Below are 25,519 nucleotides of genomic sequence, written 5' to 3'. Positions count from 1 at the left end.
TTAAAATTTAACCGAAACTCTCTCTCTACCGAACTCAGAATTAAACTGGTCAATACTTTGATCCAGCCACACATTGATTACTGTTGCCTTGTGTATCATGGATTGAGTAAAGAACTTAATACTAAGCTGCAACGACTTGTTAACTGCTGTATAAGATTTATTTTTAATCTTAGGCGAGACGAACATATTACGCCGCTTAAACATCGTCTTGAGCGGCTTTTGGTTGAAAACAGGAGACTGTACTTCCTAGTCTGTCTAACTTATCGGATTCTCCACTTGCACGCTCCGTCTTACTTATGTGAACTATTAACCCCTCCTGATCCTTCAGTAAGGAAATCAGATCGCACAATTTCTTTGTCTCATGTTTTTCACATTCCTCTTCATAGGACTACCACGTACAGAAATTCCTTTCATCTCTCCGCGATATATTTTTGGCATTCTCTCCCTGCAAACATTGTATCCGTTCCTTCTCTGGACTCTTTCAAGACCCTTCTTCGCTCATTTCTGCATGCATCTGAGTTAGCATGATTTTTCATTCTTGCATTGTCTGTCTTGCTTTCAGTCATTCTTATTGTCTCTCTTAATTCTCAGCTTTAGCACTTTACTTGTATAGTTAATATTAAGATTTAGGTTAGTTATATTGTTATACTTATATTAAAGCGATTTTTCATTATGTTAGCTATTTTTGCGTACATTTTGTTTTAAAAGTATATTCTATCTTGTGTTATCATACTTTGCCCTATAGCCTATGTTTGGGCATAATAAATATCTCTCTCTTTCTCTCTCTTTATTTAAAAATAAAAGACGAACATGATGCTCTGAATTAGTAGCTCTCTTATATGTCGGAATGTCCGACATATAAGAGGGCTACTAAAGAGGAGAAAAGGAGAACTGGATGGGAAACCAAAATATAGCAACTACAGAAGGAAGAGGAACAAATAATATATATAAATTCGCAAAGTTTACTGGCAAGGACGAGATACAGCAGATTATGAAGAAATTAAATCCTGCAGTCATAGCATTGTCGGAGTCTAGATTGATTGCTGAAATTGAAGACAATGAAATAAGTGTACCAGGGTACAGTGTGATTAGATGCGATGCGAAAAATAGGGGGGATTGCTCTGTATGTAAGAGACGATATCAAGTACGAGAATAGTAGTATAAAAAAAAAGAGAAAGGATCGTTTGATGTGTTGCAATAGAAGTAAAAGAGAAATTGTTTAAAGGAGTGTTAATGGTAATATATCATTCACCGAGTGCGTCACATAGAGAGATTATAGGATTCCTAGAGGAGACAGTAGAAGAATTAACAATAAAAAAAGAGTATAATATTAGGAGACTTTAATATAGATTACATGACAGACTCTTTTTATACAAATGAACTACTAATGACTATGCAAAGTCTAGGTATGAAGCAATATGTTGATAAACCAACAAGAGTTACCGAAAATAGTAAAACAATTATAGATCTAGTTCTTGCAAATAAAAAAATAAACGTACAAGTACATTATGAAGCTAAGATAACGGACCATGCTTGGATAAAAATTCCATGGGAGCGTGTCGTTTGCCCACGTCAATATTGGCCACGGTCCCGATTGGCCACGTCAATATTGGCCACGCGTCAATATTGGACAAGTCAATATTGCCCACGTGTCATTACTAGCCACGTCATTATTGGCCACGTCATTATTGCCCACGCGTCCAATTGACGTGGTCAATCGGGATTGTGGCCAATATTGATGTGGGCAAACGGGTGCCACTCGGAGATATAGCGTATGAGCAAGAGAGACAGATTCACAATAGAGGGAGAGCGCGAGCACCGCGGCGATGGCTGTGGCCGTGGCGGCGGCGGGCGCGGACTCCGATTCCCTTTCTTCCACTCCGAGGAAAGGTCGCGGACCCGAAAATCCTGTGACAGCAATTTCCCGCGGCGCGAGACCCCCCGATCCGCGACAATTTTGTCACCAAAATGAATGAAGACGAAAGAGCAGCATGATTGAGTTTCAAATGTGTCACAGAAAATTTTCTAGGAAACCAAAAAAGTTACAAATGCAGAGAAAGGGTAGCGGAAATGGTGGAGAACTATAGAAAATTAGATTACTTAATAAATTTTAAGTTGCATTTCTTGGATTCTCATATCAACTACTTCCTAGAAAATCCAAGTGATTATAGTGAAGAATGGGGAGAATGTTTTCATCAGGACATCAAGGAAATGTAGTGTCGATATTAAAGGATGTGAACATGATGACTGATTTCTGCTGGACGCTCAAACGAAATCACTCTGTGAAAGGGAAGAAACGTAAGAGAAAGCCATTGCACAAAGCCTTCGAGAATAAAAGAGTTAGATGTAATAGAAAAAGGGAGTAAATTTTCTACGTTATTCATTCATAAAAGCTTAAACTTGTATTAAATTTTCCCTGGGTAATGTGGTTATGCAAACCTGCATGTTCTGGATTATACATTTGTGACCCAAACACAAGGTGTTTTCTTGAGATTAGAAAAAAATGAGCCAATTCAGCAATTCTGACCTTGAAATTGGATTCAATCCCTAACAACACACGGAGATTCTGAGAACGTTCTGAGAATATTGCAAAAGTATATTGCGTATATTCTCAGAATAATCGCATTACGTACTGCTAACCAAGTACATTCTGAGAACGTTCGAATGTTCGCAGTAACATCTCCCATAGAATTTCGTTGCGAATGTTTGTAGATCGTCGCAATGATGAAAACGGGAAGGGTTTAGTCGATCACGTACACGCGCACACATTCGCATAGTCAAGCGCACGCGCGCGCTTACGTATACATTGGATAGGTTAGGTTAGGTTATATACAAAGAAAAATAACTTGAGAGTATATTGTATTTATATATTAAAAAATGCATTTATTTAATTCAGTTTTTTGCAAATATTACATTTCCTAACTTAGATATTAGACTTATATCTATACATTCCTTGATAAGTCTCCAGTTCATTCTATCACAGTTCAGTTGTCCAGTTGGACGCTGGACGTTGCTTTTGTTAAGCCCAGATCTACAATAGGTGTAATAAGCCTTATGCCATAAGAAATTAATCAATTATTATATTCGATTATAATTAGTCAATTTCTTATAGCATAAGGCTTACTACACCTATTGTAGATTTGACCTAATCGTTTCATTACGGTTATGTCGATATCAAAAGATAGAAAAGTTTTGCAGCAAAAGCTATAATTTTTGCTGATAACCCTTTATGTACCCAGGTAGCAAGGTGACGTTAATACGACGTCAATAATTCGTCATTTAAGGTCGCGGACGTCATGTTACCAAATTAAAACGTAATAGTAACGTCATTTTTTGACGTATTAATTACGTCAGTCATTTATCCATCCTACAACGTATTTCCGACGTCATATTCTTGACTAATTAATAACGTCAGTTAATTGATCATTTTACGACGTATTAAGAAGGTTTTATTACTGACTAATTACTGACGTTAACTATAATTTTTTGTAATAATTGACGATTTGACCTCAAATGACGAATTATTGAGGTCTAGTGGACGACACTTTGCTACTTATAACTATTAATCATTATTTAAAGATTGGTTAATAAATAACATTATTAAAATTAATATAATATATTATATAATTAATACTATCAATATTTTAGAATCATCCGAGACAGCACATAATATTTATGATAAATATTTATCAATATTTATTAATATTTATTTTTTCAAAATATTATATAAATAGTTTACACATATTTTATATATACGAAGAAAAAAATCTTTATTCAACATATTAAAATATAAACTAAATATTTTATATAATATTTATGGTAAATAAAAGATAAAGATTTGTATAAGTAATATTTTGTAAATATTTATAAATATTTCATAAATATTTGTAGAATATTTATGATTAATCTTTATGATTTGTCAAATCTAAGACCACAAAAATATTTATAAAATATTTGGATAAATATTTATAAAATATTTAAATAAATATTATAAATATTTTATAAATATTGCGTTCTGTCTGAGGTATAATTTAGCTTTATCAAAAGAACAGAGCGAAAACATATTTTTATAAGTTATTCCACATGTTATTTCGCATATGTAAAAATCAGGAAAAAAACTGTAAATTTATATTTATTAAAAATATTAGTTAACTACAAGTTTCATGTTTCTCGCATCTATTGAACTGATCTATAACAAATATGTATTCATGAGCATCAAGTGTTCATGGATCATCACAAAGTGCTAGGTAGCGTACGATCTTCGAAGTCAAGCAACGTCGACGGCGGTTCAGAGTTGGATGAGTGACCGCCGAAGTTAGGCAATTCCAAATGTGACTATGGTGTGGTGAGTCGCGATGCTTGTTGAAAAACAACGTAAATTTTTTTTTACATTATAATTATGTTATTTCGATATTTTCATAATGCAAGTACTGCATATATAGGACATGTACCCGAAATATTTTCTAAAACGTCAAAATAACGGCTTTTACTACCTGGGATAGTCATAAAAATGACGTTAAAATGTCGTCTTTATTAAATGTAATCTAAAAACTTATGTTTTGTCATAAAAATAACAATAAAATACCGTCAAATGTACGATACTAGCTTCTTGAAAATGACGTCAATAATATAAAAATAATGACGTATTTTTGACGTCAATATATGACGTCGTTAAGATGAGACAAATGTACGTCAGTTTTACGACATTTAGACGTCATTTTATCTCGACATTATGACGTCTGATTCGTCATAAAATGACCAAAAAATGCCGTCAATTAGACGACACCTTGCTACCTGGGTAGTTGTTACTAATGTTGGTATGGTCAATAATAATTGCAAAAAGATTTTGCTATTACTGCAAAAATTATAGCTTTTACTTAAATAAAAAAGCTTTTACATAAAAAATATTAGCTGTCCATATGGACAGTATGCGATTCACTATTATACAGGGTGTTTGGTAAAGATTTATGCAATTTTTATAAGCAGGTAGAGCGCATTAAGCTGAACATAAAATCCTCATCGTTTTTCCATTTTCACAATAGTTAACGAGTTATAGACTTGTAAAATTTTCTGTATTAGCCCGGCCTACCGGCAAATGCAAGCACGCCGAGCGCCCGACCGCGGCGGCCACCCCTCCCTAGCGCTTGAACCTTGAGATTGCTAGGCGCGCGGAGAGAGTTGTTACAACAAGCAGCAATGGCTACGCATAATGTGTACGTGTACATACATGTGTACAAAAAAATATCAGTTCTAATGCTTAAAGAAGCAATTACTAAATTTATTTTTTTTTAATAAATAATGATTATTTTTAATAAAAAATTTTTTTTGGTGATAGTCTTAAATGTCGTAAATTGTCATAAATTTTAAAAGAAGCTATTATCATGTGCTCAAAAACAAATTTATCCTTCTTTAAACAACATTAGAAAATTTTATCGATTAAAATGGAAATAACAACTAAATAAAATGTTTCAACTTTATATTCTTAATTTGTTTCAACTTTATATTCTTAATTAAAAATTAAATAACGAGGATATTTATATTTTTAATAAAATTAATCTTTGTGATAGACTTATAATACACGGAAAGAACTTTATGGTAAAAATTACTCTGGTAAGTAATAAACGCGTGACAAGGAGAAATTATGAAAATTTTTATTACGTTTTTCATCAAATTACGATAATATTTACATTACTTATATGATATAATTCTCTGAAATTTCTTCTTACAGTTCGTGGTTACTATCATAAATAATAATTCATACATAATTTTACTATAAAATTTTCTCCGTGTAGATTTACGAATATATGAATTTATTAAATGTTTGAAAACTTATAAACAATATTTATTTAATTCAAGAAAATTTAGTATGTAATGTGTGTGTATTTGGTGTGTGTGTGCGTGTGCGTGTGTGTGTGTGTAGTGTATGTACGTACATACGCGAGAAAAGAATAATCACTTTGTGACAGGAAAATGAATAATCATTCCTTAGTTCGCGATTTTATATCACTATTATTATTCATGCTGATTACTATACAATACACGCACACGTAGAAAAATATGATTCTAGTTTTAAGAAAATCAATTATTCATTTTTAATTTTATTCTTTTTTAATAATTATCTTATTTTTAATGGTTGAAAAGAATATTATATTGATAATAAACACCTCACTTTACACAAAACAAATAATGTTTAACATTTTCGTGTATGTATCACACACACACACACACACACACACCAAATACACACACATTACATACTAAAATTTTCTTGAATTAAATAAATATTGTTTATAAGTTTTCAAACATTTAATAAATTCATATATTTGTAAATCTACACGGAGAAAATTTTATAGTAAAATTATGTATGATTTATTATTTATGATAGTAACCACGAACTGTAAGAAGAAATTTCAGAGAATTATATCATATAAGTAGTGTAAATATTATCGTAATTTGATGAAGAACGTAATAAAAATTTTCATAATTCCTCCTTAGCACGCGTTTACTACTTACCATAGTAATTTTTACCACAAAGTTTTTTCCGTGTATTATAAGTCTATCACAAGGATTAATTTTATTAAAAATATAAATATCCTCGTTATTTAATTTTTAATTAAGAATATAAAGTTGAAACAAATTAAGAATATAAAGTTGAAACATTTTATTTGGTTGTTATTTCCATTTTAATCGATAAAATTTTCTAATGTTGTTTAAAGAAGGATAAATTTGTATTTGAGCACATGATAATAGCTTCTTTTAAAATTTATGACAATTTACGACATTTAAGACTATCACCAAAAAAAATTTTTTATTAAAAATAATCATTATTTATTAAAAAAAAATAAATTTAGTAATTGCTTCTTTAAGCATTAGAACTGATATTTTTTTGTACACATGTTTGTACACGTACACATTATGCGTAGCCATTGCCGCTTGTTGTAACAACTCCCTCCGCGCGCCTAGCAATCTCAAGGTTCAAGCGCTAGGGAGGGGCGGCCGCCGCGGTCGAGCGCTCGGCGTGCTTGCATTTGCCGGTAGGCCGGGCTAATACAGAAAATTTTACAAGTCTATAACTCGTTAACTATTGTGAAAATGGAAAAACAATGAGGATTTTATGTTCAGCTTAATGCGCTCTACCTGCTTATAAAAATTGCATAAATCTTTACCAAACACCCTGTATACAGGGTGTAATGTAATCGGAAGCCATCCCGTAATGGAAAGATTGACGGGATCGAGATGAACATAAAAGTCCAATATTGTCTTGGGTTAGGTCTATCAATAATCGAGATATAAATTTTTCAAATTGTACGAATGAGAGCGCGCCGTGTGAAGAGCCGAGACGCTCGAGCTGTAGCGCGGCCCACTGTGTCGAGCATTGGCTGCCGGCGGCGGCGGGAAGAAGGAGAAGCGGTGCCGCTGCCTGTGCTTCACCGCCCTCGCGTCTCACCGCACCGCGCCAACACTCGCGGCGATGGCCGCTACGCACATTCGCGATTACTTGACAAATTAGGAGTTAGCAGAGATATGACAAATTAAAACCGTAATAAACTGTTGTGATTAAGAAAGTCGAAAGAGCAAAAGCGACAGATACTTACGGAGTTTACAAATAATCTAATTTCTATCGTAATTTTGAATAAGTAAATTAATAAAAGTTTTTCGTACATTCACGAAAGAATCTTTCTTTTTCTTAAATATTTTATTTACAGTATCATACAATTCTAACTTTGTTTCTCATCGAATTGTGTCGCACTGAAAAATCTTTGATGAAAATCATTGATAAAAAATTACCATAAATTCACGATTGATTCTCAAATTGATAATTTTCTTTTATAAATGTATTATAATATTTGCCACATCAAATTCTCTCATCATTTTTTATCGTTTTTTTTTTTTCATGGAATGTTAAATTAACGAAGGTTTATCACGATTAATATTTCAGATAACATGCAAGCACACTAAAAGTAATATTACTTTAGTAATAATCTACGATTGATTCTTCATACATTCTCTTTTCGTAAATATTTAATTAGAAAATTATAAAATGAATATTATATATTCATATAATATGTTACACTCATTGTTCATAACACGATAGAAAAATATCTCTAGATGTAACAATTTCACAATAGATTATGCCTTCTACGATAATTATGCTTAGAGATCGATGTTCAATATTAAGTATTGTTAACACAATGAAGAGTTTTTCTTTCATAACGATAGGGAACTTGGAGTTTCTTTTAACTTTAATTACATTATTAATTACGACAGATTTTCACTGATTGATTTAGAATAGATACCAACAAAAATACGAGAATCTAATTGATTTCTCTTTCGTAATCCATTACTTGTCTGAATAAAAAAAAAAGAATTTCAAGAAGTGATATCATTGTCTATCGTTCTCTCGTTTCCTGTTAGGAAAGTATATTTTCTCGTTGGAATATGACAAAATATCTACGGAGACATCGTGTTTAATAGTTCTGTTGGAATATTTCGTAAACTTAAGTTCTCTATTATATAATTACGAAAGAAAACGCTTTGTTGTTAACCATACTGGTGACATTAACATCTCCAAGCATAATTACGATCGTATCGTATAATTTATCACGAAATCGTTAGATCAGGCATGAATACTTTTCTATCGTGTTACGAAGAGTGTTATATTATGGATAAATATTTCGTGCATTTCGTAATTTTTTAATAAGATACTTACAAAAAGAGAATGTATACAGAATCAATCGTGACAGACAATTCGTTAATTTACCATTGTATGAAAAAAAAGATAAGAGACGACGAATGAATTTGATGCGGCAAATACTATAATATACTAACAAGAAGAAACTATTAACCGCAAATTCACGGTTGTTCTTTATCAATGTAGAATTTGTAAGTATGATAAAACGCAAAGTATTACAAGAAACAGAAATATATCTGTGGATGTTTTAGGAAACGCTATCATTTCCGCACCACCACCGAGGTAAATAGCTTGGCGCGTTTTTTTTATAGTGGTTTCCCCAGTAGGCCTAATCCACTCGCATTATTTTAATGCAATAACTGTTCGAAGTGCTTCCCTCGTGCATGTAAGCAGAGTTCGGCTCTTCGAATTATCTGTTGCGTCGCACGGTGCACCATGTCTGGCGTGATGGTATTAAAAGCCGCTATGATTGCTTCGCGAGCCTCAGCTTCAGTACCATCACGCACATTTTCGACTTGAGCTTTTATATGCCCCCAAACAAAATAATCTAAGATATTTAAATCGGGTGACCGTGCCGACCAAGTGATTGGGCCACCTCGACCCATCCACTTGTCCGGAAAACGCCTGTCTAAAATTTCTCTTACTCTACGAGAAAAATGCGCGTGTTGAAATATCATGATTTCCCGTTCGCCGAGAGGAACGTCTTCTAGCAAAATTGGCAATTGGTTCTCAATAAATTCGGCGTATATTTGTCCATTAAGATGTGCCGGTAAAAAATATGGACCAATTTGAAAATGATCGCCAATAGAATTGTTATGGAAATAATGCAATAGAAAAGATTTCTTATTAGTTTGCAAAAATATTTACCACTCTGCCCGCAAATACTCCTGCCCACACATTTATTGACCAACGATATTGAAAGGTGCAAGGTCGAATAGCACGTGGATTTTCTTCTGCCCAGTAATTGCAGGAATTAAACGTGCCATTTGGTGTAAAAGTGGCTTCGTCTGTCATTAAAATAGTTGTCGGGAACAATGGATTTTGCCGACATTGAGCGAGAAATCCTGCGTGAATTTTATTAATAATTATTGTATCATAAAAGCATCAAATCAAAGAAAAACTAGAATATAAAAATAAAAATACCTTCACAAAAACAAATGCGTGCTATTTCATCATGCGGAAGAAGTTGCTGCACACGTTGCAGATGAAAAGGGCGCAACAGATTCTCTCGCAAAATATGATGCACCGTGTACTGTGATATTCCGAGTGCACGGCTTACACGACGTATACTATTGTGCGGATTTTCATTAAATGCACGCAGAATTTTTTCGTCGTCATCAACATGACGACGTACCGCTCTCTCATAACATCGATTCGCGAGAACTCCTGTCTCTATTGCACGTTGGAAACATCGCGTAATCACACGTCTTGAGGGATGCCGACGATTAGGGAAATGTTCTGCGTAGAGATGCTCCGCGAGAACAGCATTTCCGCTGGCCATCCCATAAAAATATATCATGTATGTATATTCTTCCGACGTGAAATTCATTTTGCACGTTATACACGTAAAACACAACTTAAGACGTCAAGAGATACGTGTAACAACATGAGCACGAGAAAAAACATTTGAAAATCGGAAAATTTAGTTGTGCTGCCCTCGGAACAAGAAGGCTGAATTAAAAACTAAAGATCGCTGGTCGATAAATATGTGGGCAGGAGTATTTGCGGACAGAGTGGTAAATATTTTTGAATTGAGAAATCTTTTTTGTCGCATTATTTCCATAACGTTTCTTGCCGTGTAAGCCGTGCACTCGGAATATCACAGTACACGGTGCATCATATTTTGCGAGAGAATCTGTTGCGCCCGTTTCATCTTCAACGTGTGCAGCAACTTCTTCCGCGTGATGAAATAGCACGCTTCTGTTTTTGTGAAGGTATTTTTGTTTTTATATTCTACTTTTTCTTTGATTTGGTGCCTTTATGACACAATAATTATTAATAAAATTCACGCAAGATTTCTCGCTCAATGTCGGCAAAATCCATTGTTCCCGACAACTATTTTAATGACAAACAAGGCCACTTTCACACTAAATGGCACATTAAATTCCCGCAATTACATATACTGGGCAGAAGAAAATCCACGTGCCGTTCGACCTTGCGCTTTTCAATATCGTTGATCGATAAATGTGTGGGCAGGAATATTTTCGGGCAGAGTGATAAATATTTTTGAATTGAGAAATCTTTTCTGTCGCATTATTTCCCTAACGTTTCTGTTGGTAATTTTTAGATTGGTCCATATTTTTTGCCGGCTCATCTCAATGGGCAAACATACGCGGGATTTATTAAAAATGAATTATCAATTTTATTAGAGGATATTCCTCTCCGCGAGCGACAAAATATGATATTTCAGCACGATGGAGCACCTGCGCATTTTTGTCGCAAAGTGCGAAATATTTTAGACAGGCGTTTTCCGGACAGGTGAATGGGTCGAGGTGACCCAATTACATGGCCGGCAGGGTCACCAGATTTAAATATACTAGATTATTTTGTTTAGGTTCATATTAAAGCTCAAATCGAAAACGTGCGTGATGGTACCGAAGATGAGGTTCGCGAAGCGATTATAGCGGCCTTTAATACCATCACGCCGGACATGGTGCACCGTGCGACGCAACAGATTGTTCGAGGAACTCTGCTTAAATGCACAAAGGAAGCACTTCGAACAATTACTAAACTAAAATAGCGAGAGTGGATTAGGCCTACTGGGGAAACCACTAAAAAAAAAAACGCGCCAAGCTATCTACTTCGGTGGTGCGGAAACGATAGCGTTTCCTAAAACATCCACAGATATATTTCTGTTTCTTGTAATACTTTGCGTTTTATCATACTTACAAATTCTACATTGATAAAGAACAACCGTGAATTTGCGGCTGATAGTTTCTTCTTGTTAGTATATTATAGTATTTGCCGCATCAAATTCATTCGTCGTCTCTTATCTTTTTTTTCATACAATGGTAAATTAACGAATCGTCTGTCACGATTGATTCTGTATACATTCTCTTTTTGTATCTTATTAAAAAATTACGAAATGCACGAAATATTTATCCATAATATAACACTCTTCGTAACACGATAGAAAAGTATTCATGCCTGATCTAACGATTTCGTGATAAATTATGCGATGCAATTTCTATTGTAATTATACTTGGAGGTCAATATTAATGTCAACTATCATCAGTATGGTTAACAACAAAAGTTTTCTTTCGTAATTATATGATAGAGAACTTAGAGTTTCTTCTATCGTTAACACATTATTAATTAATTACGATAGATTCTAACAGAACTATTAAACACGATGTCTCCTTAGATATTTTTTCATATTCCAATGATAAAATATACTTTCCTAACAGAAAACGAGAGAACGATAAACAATGATATCACTTTTTGAAATTCTTTCTCTTTGATTCAGAGAAGTAATGGATTACAAAAAAGAAATTAATTAGATTCTTGTATTTTTCTTGGTATCTGTTCTGAATCAATCAGTAAAAATCTGTCGTAATTAATAATGTAATTAAAGATAAAAGAAATTTCAAGTTCTCTATCGTTATGAAAGAAAAACTCTTCTTGTATTAACAATACTTGATATTGAACATCGATCTCTAAGCATAATTATCGTAGAAGGCATAATCTATTGTGAAATCGTTACATCAAGAGACATTTTTCTATCGTGTTATGAACAAAGAGTGTAACATATTATATGGATATATTGCGCATTTTGTAATTTCCTAATTAAATATTTACAAAAAGAGAATGTATGAAGAATCATAGATGTTAATTGTGATAAACCTTCGTTAATTTAACATTTCATGAAAAGAAAAACGATGAGAAACGATGAGAGAATTTGATGCGACAAATATTATAATACACTTATAAAAGAAAATTATCACTTTAAGAATCAATCGTGAATTTATGGTAATTTTTTATTAATGTTTTCACCAAGAATTTAACAAGTAGGAAAGCTAGACCGGTTCTAACTCGGGAGCTCCGAGGGGGGTGCGGGGGTGCGGGGGATTTCTTGCTGGTAAAGGGGAGGGGGAGGCGTCATTTTCTCCCCACCAACGTGACGCCCCCCCTCCTCCTTTAACAGCAAGAGACCCCGGCACCCCCACACCCCCCTCGGAGCTCAGGAGTTTTTGAACCAATAACCCCCCCCCCCGCCCGATTTTTTTACGTACTCCATATGTCACTGTAGACCATGTTGTGCTGGGAATGAAGAGATTTCACGTACTCCATATGTCACTGTAGACCATGTTGTGCTGGGAATGAAGAGATCTTTTGGAATCAATCTATCATTAGATTTTTTAATTTTTCTAACGATGCACCGATTCCAAAAGATTTCCCCCTCCTTCTTTTGATACAATTGATATGCGAAACCGCGATGGCGCGTCAGCCGACGGTTCGCGACAAGAGGATTCCAACGACCACGTCGAGTCAGGCTTACTTCCATTAGACCGACCTGACATGTCTGTCATGTACTGGGAATGAAGACATCTTTTGGAATCAAGCCATCATTAGATTTTTTAATTTTTAACGATGAGCTGACTCCAAAAGATTCCCCCTCCCCCAAGATATTAGAAACGTATAGTTTTTAGACTTACATTACGACTTTCGTCGTGTTGGGAGATATTTTTTTTTCACGTAATCCACGTCACTTGTGCGTTGAATTGGGAGCAAAGAGATCTAATGGACCCTGAGCAATATTAGATTTTTTTAATTTTTTCTAATATCGTACTGAGTCCAAGAGATCTTTCCCCTCCTCCTCATCGTTTTTGAAACCAGCACACACAAATGAATTTAATTACGATGATATAGTGGCGAGTCGATCGGTGCATAAGAACACCTCACATTCGCCAACAAAAAACATTCGCGTCAATAGTGTAACATGCAATTATGATTATAAAAAATATTAAAAACAATTTGCTGAAGATGATACGTGGGTACGTGACCATTGTCACCTAATCGACAAATATCACCAGCCTCCACGTATCATCTTCAGCAAATTGTTTTTAATATTTTTTATAATCATAATTGCATGTTTCGCGATATGACGCAAATGTTTTTCAAGTAACGAATGCGAAGCGTGCCCATCCACCAGGCGACTCGCCACTAATAGCACTTCTTTCACAGTTGACATGGCGATGGGCCACGTGATGAACAAAAAGCACCCCGCCTTCGGAGTCCGATGCATTCACGTCGTAACTGTTCCCCCAATTGATAAATTGTCAATCAATTGGGAAAAGAGCTACGCGTGAACGACTCGGACTCCGAAGGCGAAGTGCAGTCATCCATCATGCGACCAATCGCATGTATTATTTTCACACGCGTAAAAAACTGAATTCGCGAAACGCCTGTCTCAACGCGGATATGCCTAGCGTAACATGCCATTGCCGATTATATGGCAGTGACGCGAATGTATTTTTCGTTGGTGATGCGAAGTGTGCCCATCCATCAGGCGACTCGCCACTTTCACTAACACAGTTGATAAGGCGATGGGCCATGTGATGAATAAAAGTACCTCACCTTCGAAGTCAGAATCATTCATGTCGTAATTGTTTCCCGCAATCGATATATTGTTATATTTGTGAAAAAATTTTTTCAAGATCTAACGCAAGACCTCGATATTTACCAGTTTTTTACAAATATAACAATATATCGATTAGGGGAAAACAGTTACGACATGAATGATTCGGACTCCGAAGGCGAAGTGCAGTCATCCACCATGCGACCAATCGCATGTAATTTTCACAAGCGTAAAAAACTGAATTCGCAGAAACGCCCGTCCCGACGCGGAAATGTCCATCTCGACGGGTGGACGACTCGAGACTGACTGACTGACAATGAGTAAGTACACCTTTCTTATTGTGCGAGATGCTGCGTATGTAGCGGAATCTTTCATCAGTCGGAAGTTATTATTTAGACGTTAGATAAGATAGCGCCAACGCTTCGATCGATACAACTTGTAAATAAGGGATGCGGTCTAGCGTTCTCTCGCGCGCTCTTACTCTCATTCACCGCATATATATTTTTGCACGTTTTTACTCACACCAAGCTCATAATATTAATAAGGGAAGACGTGGGGAGGGGAAGTCGTGGGAATAATCTTACTCTTTGCTATCGGTGATAGACAAAATGTGTCGCCATAACAGTTAAAATTTTGTAAATAGAAACGCCGTAATTTTCTGTGTCGGCGTCGACTTATGAGGGGGACAATGCACGTAGTCGTGGAAGAAGATACCTTTTGAGACCTACCGAAGACAAAATAATATAAAAAATCTGAGAAGTGGTGTATAATTCAAAATAAGAAACGTTTGTCACACCGACTGACGTTTTAACTGAATTGTAAATAAGGGATGCGATTCGTGGAAGGGATGCGATTTGCGGTTAAGTATCGATACCTAATAGTTGCTTGTAAAAATAGCGGCTCGCTGTGAAATTGTATAGTTAAAAAACAAAATAACAAAATGCTTCGGTTGAGACAAAGGGAAAAAAGATAAAATATACAAAGATTAGATGTGGGAAGGGGAAAGTCGTTGGAAAAAAATTTTGAAATTCTCTCTACTATCAGCGATAGACGAAATCTATTGTCCAAACGGTTAAAATTTGTAAACAACAATGTTATAATTTTTTGTCGGCTGCTAACTTATGAGACGCGTAGTCATGGGAGAAGATACTCTTGAAATCCATCAAAGACAAAATAATGTGAAAATTTGAGAAGTGGTATAGGATGAAGAAATAAAAGACATTTGTCGCACCGACACCTCAATCGCTACGAGGGATGCGATTCGCGGTTTAGCACCGATATCCAGCTGTTCGCAGAATTAGGAGCTTTCTTTGAAATTATATATAAACAAAAATGGCGATGCCTATGTTCTGGTTGAGACAAAGGAAGACAAAGGGTTATAGGAAGTATATAAATGGTCAGAAAAAGCACGATCGCAGAGTCGACTTGAAGTTCAAGATGTGAGAAGTTCATGTGAGCAAATCAGTGTGACGTGAAAAAATGACTTCGAATAAAGTGATGGTGGAACTTGTAGACATTGCGGACGATGATGTCGAAGTGATAGACATTGCAGACGATGATGTCGAAGTGATAAACATTGCGGACGATGATGTCGAAGTGATAGACATTGCGGACGATGATGATGTCGAAATGATAGACATTGCAGACGATGAAAACGAAGTGATAGATATTGTGGATGGTGCAAATAATGTGATAAACATTGCGGATAATCATCCGGAAAACTTTAATGTTGTGGACAATATACAACAAATGGACGATGCCCAGATAATAGACGTTGTGAATGACATTAATTTTGAGGATATAATGGATGAAGAGAGCGTAGCATCGGAAGATAGTAACTACATTAGTGATGATTGCAGCGAGGACAGCGAGGATTATATCGATGTCGTTGAGAAACATTTGACACCTGCGGAAGTGCGTGCCATAACCGCAAGATCGAAACATTGCGGTATATACTTTTATTACACCACGGGTGGTACATATTCAGTATGTGCCGAATGCATTATGCGAATAGCGGACACTGATTTCGGAATAATGCATGCTTTTAGTAAACATATTACTAATGCGTTCGGTAGGCTGGATGGAAAATATTGCTCAAATTGTAGACAGCCCATGTTTGTAATGATTCCCAGTAACTTATGTCCGGTTTGCACAGTGTAAAGACTTATTAATAATTATTGAAAAAAATAGTATTAAAAATGGAACATTTTGAGCGCGAGCTGTTGGACCAAATTGACAGGGTCGCTACCTTGGGCGAGTGTTTCGAGTGGTTGCAGCGGTGCGACGAGTGTATCGAACGACTCGAGGAACATAGCCGCGTCAAGCGCCCTCGACTCAACGTTGGACAAAGACAATCTTTGGTGGCGAGAATCGCGCGACTCGCGGGTGAAAAGACGCGACTGCAAAGACGTTTCGTGCACGTCGGTGGTAATTACGCGAGTGACTCGTGCGACAACGCGGACAGACTTGTGTGGCGAGAAATTGACACCGCGTTTGAGAATCGCGTTCTGACAGGAGCGGTTATCAATGGGAACTACATTGAACCGCGAAAGTTTTTAGAAGACGCTGGTGGTATAGTACTCGAGCGAGTGCGGGACGCTATCGAAAGACACAACTCTGTGAAAGTGAACACCGCATTCAATGGCGTATTTGTAACGGGCGACAAACGCGCCAATAAAAGAAAGTATTACCACGAAAAACAGTAATCTCTTTAGAACATCAGACTTGGATGAGTGGTACGAGCGGTGCGTTATGGAGCCCACGTTAGCATCGCTCGAGGAATTCCAAGAACGCGATAGTGGGTGGGCGTTGTCGCGTATACAGAATTTGACTGTAAATGTGAATAAGTACAATTCTATGCGCGCGGGATGTCACGTGACATTACCGCGGGAAATAATAACAAAGCGTGCGGTTGTTAACGTGAAATCGATGGACAATGCTTGCTTCACGTGGTCTGTGATAGCCGCTCTATATCCCGCAGAAAGAAATTCAGAAAGAGAGTCATCGTACCCTCATTATACAAACGTTTTGAATTTCAATGACATTGAGTTTCCAATCGCGTTAAAAGACATTAAAAAATTCGAGAGACTAAATAATATTTCGGTCAACGTCTACGAGATCCAAAAGGATCAAACTGAAACCTATAAAATTCTCCCGCTAAGACTCTCCAACGACAAGAAGGAGAAGCATGTTAATCTGCTATACGTGCAAGATCTACGCGAAGACAACGTGGGGCACTTTGCATGCATCAAGGATCTGTCTCGTCTAGTGAGCTCACAACTCAGTAAAAAGGAACACAAAAAATATATTTGTGACCGGTGAGTAATAATTTTATAAATGTTGTATTAATTTTTTATAATAAAAAATAAAAATTTACGCTATTTTTTACAGATGTTTACATTACTTTAGTTCTGTGGAAAAGTTTGATGTCCACAGCGTAGATTGCCAGAAAATGAACGACTGCGCCATCCAATTACCTACTGAAGACGAGAAATGGCTGAGCTTCCGCAACATCAACAATAAGGAGCGTGTGCCGTTTGTCGTCTATGCCGACCTAGAGTGTACATTGGAGAAGATGGAGAAGGAGGATACGGAAATATCGTACCAACAGCATCATCAAGTATTTAGCTTGGGATATTATGTACATTGTTCGTACGATGACACATTATCGGGGTATTGGTTTCATCGTGATAAGAATTGTATCGCATGGTTCGCTAAACAACTAGAGAAATTAGCGCATCGCGTAAAATCAATTTTATTTGCTAAGGTCCCCATGGAAACTCTATCGAAAGAGCAATGGGAGGCATATCGTAACGCAAAGCAGTGTCATATTTGTGATAAGCCGTTTGCACCGGATGATACACGAGTGCGAGATCATTGCCATCTCACCGGTCGTTATCGCGGTCCCGCGCATTCGCTTTGTAACTTGTGTTATCAAAATGTGTTGTACATACCAGTAATTTTCCATAATTTATCCGGATACGATTCACATTTTATTATTAGAGAAATAGCCACAACATTCAAAGGGAATATCGATGTGCTTCCCGTTACAAAAGAAAAATATATTTCTTTTACGAAGCATGTCATAGGTACCGCCGATGAATTAGACCCAAACAATCACATAAAATTACGATTCATAGATTCATATAAATTTCTCAATTCTAGTCTTGAAAAATTGGCATCATTTCTTGGTAAAGAAAAACTAAAAATTGTACGTAAGGAATTTTCGAATTTATCTGACAAAGAATTCGATTTATTGACTCGTAAAGGCATATTCCCATACGAGTATGTTGACTGTGTCGCAAAATTGAAGGAAACGCGTTTGCCATCGCGCGAATTATTCTTTAGTTCGTTGACGGGCGATACTCTGAGAGCGATTACGCGCACGCCAAGAACGTATGAGATCGATTCTCTATTCGAACGCTGGGCGAATACAGCGATTTGTATTTGAAAACAGATGTATTGTTGTTAGCCGACATTTTTGAAAATTTTCGTGACAAATGTGTCGAAAGTTATGGTCTTGACCCCGCACATTACTATACATTACCGGGATTCACGTGGGACGCTATGCTTAAATATACACTCGTCAATTTCGAGTTGCTCACCGACATCGATATGGTAATGTTTATTGAGCGCGGTATACGCGGAGGTCTGAGTCAATGTTCCAGCAGATATGCGCAGGCTAACAACAAGTACATGCAGACGTACGATCCATCAAAACCATCGTCGTACCTCATGTATTTCGATGTAAATAATTTGTACGGATGGGCAATGTGTCAGCCGCTGCCCTATGGAGAATTTCGATGGGTCGAAGACGTCTCAAATTTTGACGTAAATGCGATCGCTGTTGATTCGCCAACAGGGTACATTCTCGAAGTCGATCTGGAGTATCCACAACATCTGCACGATAGACACACTGACCTACCGTTCTGCCCAACGCGCGATAAGCCGCCTGGCAAGCGAGAACGTAAACTTTTAGCGACCTTGCATGATAAGAAGCGGTACGTCATACATTATCGCAACTTGCAGCAATGCACTCGTCATGGTCTCCATATAACACAGATACACCGTGTATTACAATTCGTTCAATCCACCTGGCTTCGCGATTATATCGAGTTAAACACACAATTTCGTACCCTCGCGAAAAACGATTTTGAGAAAAATTTATATAAATTGACGAATAACGCCGTATTCGGAAAAACTATGGAAAATGTGCGCAATCACGTAGATGTAAAACTTTTGACAAAATGGACAGGACGATACGGTGCGGAGGCAATGATCGCTAAACCAAATTTCCATAGTCGCAGTATTTTTGCAGAAAATTTAATTGCAGTCGAACTCCGAAAACTTGAAGTGAAATTCAACAAGCCGATTTATGTAGGTATGTGTATACTAGACATATCGAAAATTTGCTTGTATGAATTTCACCACGAGTACATGCTACCTTTGTACCATGACAAATCTAGAGTGATGTACACAGGTACTGATAGTCTCGTGTATCACATCGAGTGCGACGACGTATATGAAAATATAAAACGTGATATTGCAAGGTTCGACACGAGCGATTATCCGACTGGTAACGCGTACGGTATGCCTCTTGCGAACAAGAAAGTTCCCGGGCTAATGAAGGACGAAAACAACGGTGCAATAATGACCGAGTTCGTTGGACTCAGAGCGAAAATGTACGCGTTAAAAGTGGATGGAAAGAATGACGCTAAAAAGGCAAAGGGTGTAAAGTGTAACGTTGTCGCAAGAACGATAACATTCGACGACTACATGCGGTGTCTGCGAGATGAGATAGAGATGACGCGTCATCAGACGTGTATACGATCTAAATTGCATGAGGTATACACGGTACGTGAAACGAAAATCGCTCTAAGTCCATACGACGACAAGCGGTATCTCGTACCTGATTCAATAAAGACGTTGCCGTGGGGACATTATCAAATACCTTTATAATATTTTTTTATTGTACAGCCATTTTTTATATTTGCGTTTTTATGTATTTTTATACTTTACATTTATATTTTAATGTTCACGTTTCACATATTTTATAGTTTATATTTATGTGTAACGTTAGAAATGGACGATGGAAGGATAATAAAGATGCTTCATATATGTCACAAAAATTATATATTTTTTATATAATGTATGCACTACACTTTTTATGTTTATAATAAAAAACAATTTTTTATACTGATTAAATAACATTGTCTTTGTGTATCCACGAATTGTGTGATCCATCGAATCCCAACCACTTGACATAAACCTCGTTTCCTTTCCTGCGCAATACTTTCTCTACCAGAAATACGTCCGGGTGAGTCGCGCGATGCAACTCATGCTCGTAGAACGCTCCAGCGATAGATGTTCCGCGATAATCTTCGAGTAAATAAGTTACGGGGTTGGTACGCTGCACTTTAACGATCTTGAACACCTCGGTTGTCCAATTTGGTGTGTAACCTTTCTCGAAAATTGTCTTGTACTTGCTCACGCGTACAGAGTCGCCTACTTTGAATTTCGCTGGACCAGCAATCTTTATAGTGCTGTATATTGTATCCAAGAGTCTTTCAGCCATCGCAGGAGTTACGTCGACGGGTCGCACACCAATCGTTCGGTGTTTCCGAACGTTGTAATTCGACACGAGACGTGATAACAGGTCAATCCACTTGTAATTACCGTTGAGCGTAAACTGCTTCCACATATCGTTCTTCAGCGTGCGATTAAAGCGTTCGACGACCGACGCTTTCATTACTGAGTACGTGGAATAATGGTTAATGTCATGTTTTTGCAATAGTTTCTGCACGTCGGCGTTGTAAAACTCCTTCCCCATATCGGTTTGTAAATTTTTCGGACGTCTGCCGCTCTCTTGAATTATCTCAGCGATAGCGTCATCTGTCTCGCTTCCACTTTGGCTCTTGAGCGGTATAGCCCACGCGTACTTGCTCAACACATCGATGACGGTAAGTATGTAGTGGTAACCTTTGTTGAAACGTGAGTACGGAATCATCTCGACGATATCGGCCTGCCACAGATCATCGTATCCTCGAACTATGACGTGTCTCCGCGGAAAATTTTTTCTCGCTGAAGCGTGCAGTTCCTCGACAAGTCGTCGTTTTTCGGAACTAACATTAGATTTCAGTAATTTCATGTTTGATGTATAGGGTGACGTCGATCAACTGATTTGTTTTGACGATACGCAAGTTAATTTATAATAAGGCCTCCCTCGCGAAGTTCTTCGATGATGGACAGCATCTCGTTGTCATGAGCGTTATGACCAGCCCGATGCGAGGCTTCGAGCAACCGTAGACGATCCACCAGTTTATTAGGATCGTCCCAATGCACGTAATCGATCATGTTGTCGTTTAGTGTCATAGCGCGAGGTAATTCCTTTCCGATTGCATCATCGTTTGGTGTCATAGCGCGAGGTAATCCCATTCCGCTCGTAAAATCATATTTTAATAACGGTGCAATTATATATTTATACTTGTATCCCTTATTGGCTAATAATCGGCCGTGTGTAACGTAATTACGTTTATGCGCGTTTGTAGCCAACAATATATCTTTGTACTTTCGTTTATCGTTTTCCGTGTAGACTGAATCGTTGGGATATCGTTTAAAGATCAGTTCGTAAAGACCGTGTGTACCAACGTATTTTACATCATCGATAATTATGTGATCACTACTGTTGACGTCGAACGTTTTATTACCCAACATCATACCATCCTTGTCTAAACGAACGTCGTACACGGTATCCATAATGTTCTCTTTTTCACCACGACCGCTGAGAAAATCTCCGATGTACTTTTGACCCAGCGGCCCCAAGTGCTGAGATAACGTTTCTAGACCTTCTGACGTTTGTAATCGATTTCGAATGGTTGTCGCAAACGAATCGTCGGCGGATTCAAAAACAGTCTCGAGAGCCTTATTTAACGGTTTTGGAGCTTCAATTGTTGATTGTACAGCTACCGTACGCGGTGTGGACGTTATCGCTGACGGATCTATCACGTCGTTGGACGTACGCTGCACCGACGGTGACGGTATATTCATTGCATCGTTTGACGTATGCTGCACCGATGGCGACGGTAAATTCATTGCATCGTTTGACATATATCGCATCCATTTGTTCGATTCACTTAATGCATGGTCCACTGAACTGTCTTTTCGTTTTCTCTTATTTTTTATCACATCCTTCTGGATGAACGATGTTTCGATGCCTACGTCATCGACACGCGGTTCTTCCTTTATCACGCGGACGCCGGAATTATCGACGATCTTTTGCAGCGGCTCGATGAGCGGCTCGAAGTGTCTCTTCGCCGCGATATTCTCCTCGATCCTACCGGTCTTCAAAGCGCGATGTTTCTTACGAATCGATTCGCTCGTTTTCTCAATTTCCTTCGCGATTTTCTCGCGCTCACGCGTTTTGTTGTTCCCAATCATGTTGACAGACAGCGTCGATCGCTCACGTTTCATCCCCAACAAAGTATCGATGACGACTAATCGCTCCGCAGCATCGCGAACTCGTTAAATCCTCTTCTATATCGCCCGTTAGTAAGTGAACTATCCTTGTCTATTACTAGAAATCCATAATCACGCCGCCAACAATCACGACATAACGCACAAAAATCATCGTATGACATATCGGTGTTAACATGATCGTTGTACACATGTTTCAGGTTGGTACCATCCTGTTTAAACAGGATCAGCAGGTTTGCGTTGTCGCGTATAAGATGTTTAGGTATTCTCGCGTACGACTGACAAAGATAAAAGCAGTCGACGTTCGAATGCCGACCCATCGCAAAATACTCTCTCACGGCATCCTGCTTGTCGCACGCAATATCGTCAAAGATGAAAATTGAGTTTGGACGCGCTTCATTCGGCGGAATGACGTCACAGTTATTGGAGAACGTAAAATAGTTAATTTCATTCATCGATCTTAACAAATTTTCCAAATACCGATATTTCGGCTGTTGCAAAGATTTCGAGTACACGTACACGTTCTCGAAACGTACACCGTGCGGATATTCCAACAAGTTTATCATAATGTTGGTTTTACCGCAGTTCGATGGGCCACAAATAATCGCGCGGTTAGTAGGCAGCATCGCTCCTCTCTCCGTCATCCCCCATTAGTCGTAACTTGTCATCGTAATTCGTAACGCATATCGCCAACGGCTGTCACACGAATCTGATGTTTTCGGAATCTGATTATATAGTGGAATCGATCGACCTATTTATAGGCGAGTGAGTGCAGCGTATGCTGTATATGAGTATGTGTGCGTGTGTGTGAATGCAGCGTACGGATAGAGAAAGCATAAAGGAAGAAGATAAGCTCATTACGGCGCGTATCAATGGCCGCGCGAAGAAGGAAGATAAGCTCGTCGCAGCGTGTATCAATGGCTGCGCGGGCGTGACGCTATACCCCGCAATGGTTGGGCGTGATCGCTGTGTTTATCAATAGTCGGGCGTGACACAACTTATCACCGTGCGTACTAATGGGCGATCCTGTTGAAGATGACTGCTAAATTAATATAGAATTAATATTTTTACGTTCGTTCACATACTTCTTACATTCATTCACATACTTTTAACGTTCGTTCACGTATTTTCCACGTTCGTTTACGTACTTCTTATGTTCGTTTCACGTTCGTTCACGTACTTTCCACGTTCGTTTACGTACTTCTTATGTTCGTTTCACGTTCGTTCACGTACTTTCCACGTTCGTTCACGTACTTTCCACGTTCGTTTCACATACTTTCCACGTTCGTTTACGTACTTCTTACGTTCATTCACATACTTCTTATGTACTTTCCACGTTCGTTTACATACTTCTTACGTTTATTTCACGTTCGTTCACATACTTCACACGTTCGTTCTACATTCGTTCACGTACTTCTTACGTTCATTTCACGTTTTAAACATCCTTACGTATATGTATAACCGTTTCATGTTTAACATCTCTCTATATATTTTTTTCTTTATTCAGAACGCAACATGTTGCGATCTGAGGCTATTTATAGGCGTGTAAAATCACGCATCGCTCAGTATCAAACATGTATCTTATACTGTCACACCCCTCCGATATACTCGAATTGAGCGCCGAGCAGTTAGAATTCGTGCCAAAACCTATTTTGCTACGCGTGTGTGGCAACTACATCGAACACGTGTGGGACAGGCTTCCGGAACATATAAGGGCTGATCTAGAGGTTCGAAGCTATCGTCGTTGCTACGAGCATTACAATCAACCGTGGCAGCGGACGCACATCGACGGACCAGCGCCGTTGATCAAAAATTGTGTCGAATGCCGGCTGTCGCAACGGTAAAACGCGGCTGTGGTCAACTGCTGAATCGCGCGATAAACGCTCTTCCTTTCGAATTACATATTCCCGGTTACCAGTTTTGCGGTTCGGGTACTCGGCTGAAAAAGCGATTGGCCAGAGGTAATCAAGGTATAAATCCGCTCGACGCGGCGTGTCGCGAACACGATATTGCGTACTCCCAGAGCAACGAGCTCATCGACAGACACGCAGCGGACAAGATACTCGCGGACAAAGCGCTAAAACGGGTAATCGCGAAAGATTCACCTCTCGGGGAAAGAGCAGCAGCTGCTGCTGTCTGGGCAGCCATGAAAGCCAAGACGAAGATTGGTATGGGTATGAAGAAGAATTCAACGAAAAAATCGACGAAAAAAAACGCATACTTCAGGCTGCAAAACGAGGTGGTGCATTACCGATTTTACCAATATTGGGTGCACTCGGATCCTTGATTGGTGGAGCGGCTGGTGTGGCAAAGGCGGTGAACGACAACAAAGCCGCGCGACGTCAGCTCGAGGAGTTACAGCGTCACAATCGCGCGATGGAAGGTCACGGCTTATATCTCGCCCCATACAAACGCGGGCGAGGACTGTATCTCGCCCCGTACAAACATGGAAAAGGTGTACAGAAGAAAAAAAAACGTCGAAGAAACATTAACACTACCCACAGGTGCGACGACGAACGTGCAATTGACGCAACTAGCAAAACGCGCGCGTATTCCATATTTCAGAGGTGTTTTTATGCGTAACGCGTTACCGACGAGTGGTGCGCGTCTAAACGAGAGTGGTATCATAAATTTGGACGATACGACGGGCCCCGGCACTCACTGGGTGGCGTACGCAAAGAGGGGTAACCACGTCGCGTATTTCGATAGTTTCGGCAATCTTCGACCACCTAGAGAACTAGTACGATACTTTGGGGACGGGGTGACAACGATTGAGT

General features: G+C 38.1%; 1 protein-coding gene across 1 annotated transcript; it reads left to right on the top strand.

Moving 5' to 3' along the window:
• Positions 1 to 16,995: 16,995 nt before the first annotated feature.
• LOC118647562 lies at positions 16,996 to 18,633 on the top strand. The gene has a single exon (XM_036292645.1). The coding sequence runs from the start codon at positions 17,022 to 17,024 to the stop codon at positions 17,589 to 17,591; it is 570 nt and encodes a 189-aa protein (XP_036148538.1). The 5' UTR covers positions 16,996 to 17,021; the 3' UTR covers positions 17,592 to 18,633.
• Positions 18,634 to 25,519: the final 6,886 nt, after the last annotated feature.

This window comes from Monomorium pharaonis, chromosome 10, assembly GCF_013373865.1.
Source record: "Monomorium pharaonis isolate MP-MQ-018 chromosome 10, ASM1337386v2, whole genome shotgun sequence".
Lineage (NCBI taxonomy): Eukaryota > Metazoa > Arthropoda > Insecta > Hymenoptera > Formicidae > Monomorium > Monomorium pharaonis.
The sequence above is the reverse complement of the archived record's forward strand: the minus strand, read 5'-3'. Positions and strand labels throughout refer to the sequence as shown.

Coding starts and splice junctions, on each gene's coding strand:
- LOC118647562 (XM_036292645.1), top strand. CDS start 17,022: ATGGAGCCCACGTTAGCATCGCTCGAGGAATTCCAAGAACGCGATAGT.